At 49.1% G+C, this 3,880-nt stretch overlaps 1 protein-coding gene across 1 annotated transcript; it reads left to right on the forward strand.

Moving 5' to 3' along the window:
• Positions 1-258: 258 nt before the first annotated feature.
• On the forward strand, positions 259-1,647 carry VAMP1 (vesicle associated membrane protein 1). Its single transcript, XM_065422359.1, has 3 exons — positions 259-408; positions 562-720; positions 1,516-1,647. The coding sequence occupies exons 1-3, from the start codon at positions 259-261 to the stop codon at positions 1,645-1,647; spliced, it is 441 nt and encodes a 146-aa protein (XP_065278431.1).
• Positions 1,648-3,880: the final 2,233 nt, after the last annotated feature.

Consider the following 3,880-nt stretch of genomic DNA (forward strand, 5'->3'; position numbering starts at 1 on the left):
AATTTCAATGCTATTATCCAAATCATTAATGAAAATATTCAGTAGTGCTGGACCCAGGATTGACAATCCTGCCCCTCCTCCCCCCCTCCCCCACCCCCATGGGACCTCACTACATATCCTCTCCCAGTTTGAGATCCTGTATCAGTTCTTGAGCTTTCTTCTGGCTTTTTAGTTTGGGACTTGACTCCTGAGTTCTGCTTTTCTCTTAAATCTGAGGTTCGTAGATGGACCCATATTACTTTGTTTCCTCTGTTGGGTATGTCTCCTTGTCTCATCAGGTCTGATCCAGCTCAGCAATCTGCTCCCAGGGCCCCAGAAGGGGGTGCTCTTGGTGGGGGTCCCCCTGGGCCTCCCCCCAACATGAGTAGTAACCTTCGGCTGCAGCAGTCCCAGGCCCAGATGGAGGAGGTAAGTCAGTGTCTCATGAGCTTGGTCTCTTATTATTTTGTATTATCATATTGCCTAGGACTAGTGTGATAGACTAGAATCCCGTTTTTGCTTTTGTGCCTCCCTCTGTGCCAGTGTAACATATGCTTTTTTTTCTTCTTCTTCTTTTTGCAGGTGGTGAGCATAATGAGTGTGAATGTGGAGAAAGTGCTGGATCGAGACATAAGACTTACCGAGATGGATGGCAAGGCAGAGGCACTTGAGGCTGGTGCCTCAGTGTTTAAAACTAGTGCAGGAAAGCTAAAGAGGAAGTACTGGTGGAAGAACTGTAAGGTGAGCCTCCCAACCCTTTCATCTACCTTCCAATGAGGCCAGATCTGAAGTTGTTCCGTGTCTCCTTTGGCTGCATCCAGAGGCCATGGGTGGGGGGGTGGCACATGCAGGGTCACATGATGTGTCCGGGCCCCTCCCTGCCGAGCAGCTGGGCCAGCAAGCCAGGCATGGAGAGGCAAAGGCAGGAGTGGAGTGGTGTATGACTTGAATTTTTCTGGGGTTGTGCCCCTCACTCTCTTCTCCCTTCTCCCCCACTCCCTGTCAGCAGGCACAGGTAATCTGTGGCTGCATCAAAGTGAAGCTGGGGTTATAAGACAGTTGCACTTTGTACAGTTAGGGCTGTGGTTTCAGCATGAAGCTGCCCCAAGCCCTCTTTGGAAGGAGTGCAGCCTTCCGCTGGACCCCTGCTGCTTCCTCACTGCTCTGCATGAGAGGCCTTAGGGACTGATTGTGGGGGTGGGGAGAAGATTAGAGATGGGAATCAATTGGGTCAGCACTGCATCCATGGCCTAGGATTTGAAGAAAACTTGCTGTGCTGCTAATTAGGACTTGCTGCTCCCCCTTCTTTGGAGACTCCTGACCCAACCTGGACATTCATCTCTTGGCTGTTGAAGCAGGTTCGTGACACTGGGGGTTGGAAAGAGGACATGCTATTTTGCACCAGGCCATGCTGTATGGAAGGACTGGAACCCTGAGCTTTCTTGTCTCTAGGGTGTGGATGAGATGCCTTGGGAGTACTCCACCACATAATAACCCCTTCTGAGAGTATTAACCCTTCATAATCTTTCTCCCCAGATGATGATCATGCTTGGAGTGATCTGTGCCATTGTGATGGTGGCGATTGTACGTAAGTACCATATAGAATCTGAATGGAGGGTCAGGGAGCCCCCAAGTCTTGGAAAATGCCACCTTCTCCCTTTTGGTTAAGGGACTGAAGGTCTGAGAGTACCCTGCATGTTCAAACGGTAGCTTCTGCCTGCTGGTTAAGGGAAAAGGTACCTTCCAAATGCCTGGTGAAGGGTGGAGTATCTGGGAAACTCCACAGGGAAATGGTATGTTCAAAATAGCATATAAAGGACCCAGTCTGAGAGCTCTTTCTCCTTGGGGGGAAATGGGACCTTCCCTCTATTGGGACAGAGGAGTTCTTCTCCCAAGTGTGAAAGGCATGGGAGTGGAAGGGTTGGGAAGTCCCTAACTTGGCTGGGGGTTTGTAGGCCTCAGTTGCCTACTGTGGGGACCTTGGTGTAACTTGCCCTCTTGTTTTCTCCTTTCTCTTTTCCTTCTGTTGCATTCTGTCTCCAGTTTACTTTTGTACTTGAGAATGTGACCCCTCAGTCTGCAGTCCACCTTCCCCTCTTCCTGTCTCCTTCCTTGCCCACGCTCCCCCCTCCATGTGGCTGCTTCATTTTCAGTTCTTTTGTTGGTTTTGTTTGTCTTCTGTGTACGATTCTGAAGCAACTCTCCTGGATCTAGGTTTAATGCCTTCAACACCTGCTGCAGCCCCAGGGAGGGTCAGCTCATGGGGGGGGGGGGAGGGAAGATGTTGCTTCCATTCTTATGTTTGAGGGTAACTTTTTTTTTAATCCGAATTTGAGTGAGGCATGGCTTAGGTGTCACCTTCATCACAGCTGTACCTAAAGGGTGTACTTCAGCAATGTGAGCTTCCTCAAAGCAGTTCCCTGGCAGTGATGAGCCTAGAGAGCAGGAGGGGGACTCCAATGTGAAATTGTTTAGAGTAGTGCCTCACCTCAGAGGAGAGCATCTGGCCTGCGCTCTTGTGGAGTTTCCCTTTAACTGCTGAAGTCTAAACTAGTTTATGGTGGTCACTTAGCCTTCAGCTCCCCACAAATAGTGATGAGTTGTGCCTTGCTCATGTTGTGGCAGCTCTTAGCTTCATAGGAATGCATCAGGAAGGGTTGATGATCCTTTTTCCTACACCACAAGGACAACAGCAATGGTTATATCGGGGATTGGTATTCCTGTAACTGGTACAGACTTGTCAGGATGTCATCCTGGTTAGCTACTGGCATGCACTTTACTCTGAGGAAGTCCAGGGCTTGGAGGGAACAGGACTGGTAGAGGGAGTGAGAGGGAATTCTGGATTTTTCTTGCTTCATCAAGCTGTGTGCCTCTTTCTGTTGCGTGAAGGGAGACATGGGTTGGGGGGTCCCAGGTGGGGGGAGTCTCTGTTGCTTAAATAGTCAGATGAGCAACTGCATCCTGTGTGTATTTCTGGGCAAGTCCCCATCTTCTGCTCTGTTCTTTCCCCAAAGCCTCATTCTCAAGGAGTTACAAAAAATGGTAGTAAAGTAGAGTTCTGCTCTGAGAGAGAGCTTTGGGGAAAATGTCTTGAACTCAATATTCAGCAACTCTTGGATCTCAGCAAATCTGCCTGGTTCACAAGCTTAAAACTTCTCTATATGCGAATGCTACAAACTCTAGTTTAGACTTTTGAGTCCAGACTGGGCTCTCCAAGATTTCTGGGAAGGTGGGGAGTTGGGAGCAGGTGAAACTGTATAACCTACTGTGGGAAAGTCACTTCTCTTGTGCCCCCATTTTCCCATCTGTGAAAAGAGCTACACCGCTCCTCTGAGTCCTTGAAGCGTTGTGGTGAATTCTGTGGATGAAATGAGCTGCACAGTTTGTGTGCAAGTCCCTACAGAACCTCTTGTGAGTATTTTGTTCTCAAACAGAACCACTGAGGGAAGAGTGTAGGGAGAAGGAGCAATGCTCCCTGTATTCTGCACCAAAAGGAAGGCTTCCTCAGTTCAGGGAGCCCTGGCTATGAATTAGAATGCACTGGGACTTATGTGCAGGGACCAATGATGCTGGGAAGAGGGATGCCATCTGTGGGGCTTCATGGGTGTAAGGTAGATGGAATGCTGGTAAAGGAAGAAAAGACTCTGTTGCAATAGGACATTCTGGGAAGGGTATGGGTTTTGCTTGCTCATCTCCATGAACCAGCATTTCATTTGCGCTGAGTCCATATTCCTGTAATTCCCCATCCCTCCCCATCTTGGGGATGGCAAAACTGAAGATCTGGAGTGAAGTGGCTCTTGTTCTCTGAGTGCTTCCCACTATCCTCTGTCGAATTGAGCTGTGGAGATGGATGGACAGAAGTACATCTGCTGAAGAGGAGCTAGGGCCTGATTGTGCTGAT

Source organism: Emys orbicularis, chromosome 1 (genome assembly GCF_028017835.1).
Source record: "Emys orbicularis isolate rEmyOrb1 chromosome 1, rEmyOrb1.hap1, whole genome shotgun sequence".
Taxonomy (NCBI): domain Eukaryota; kingdom Metazoa; phylum Chordata; order Testudines; family Emydidae; genus Emys; species Emys orbicularis.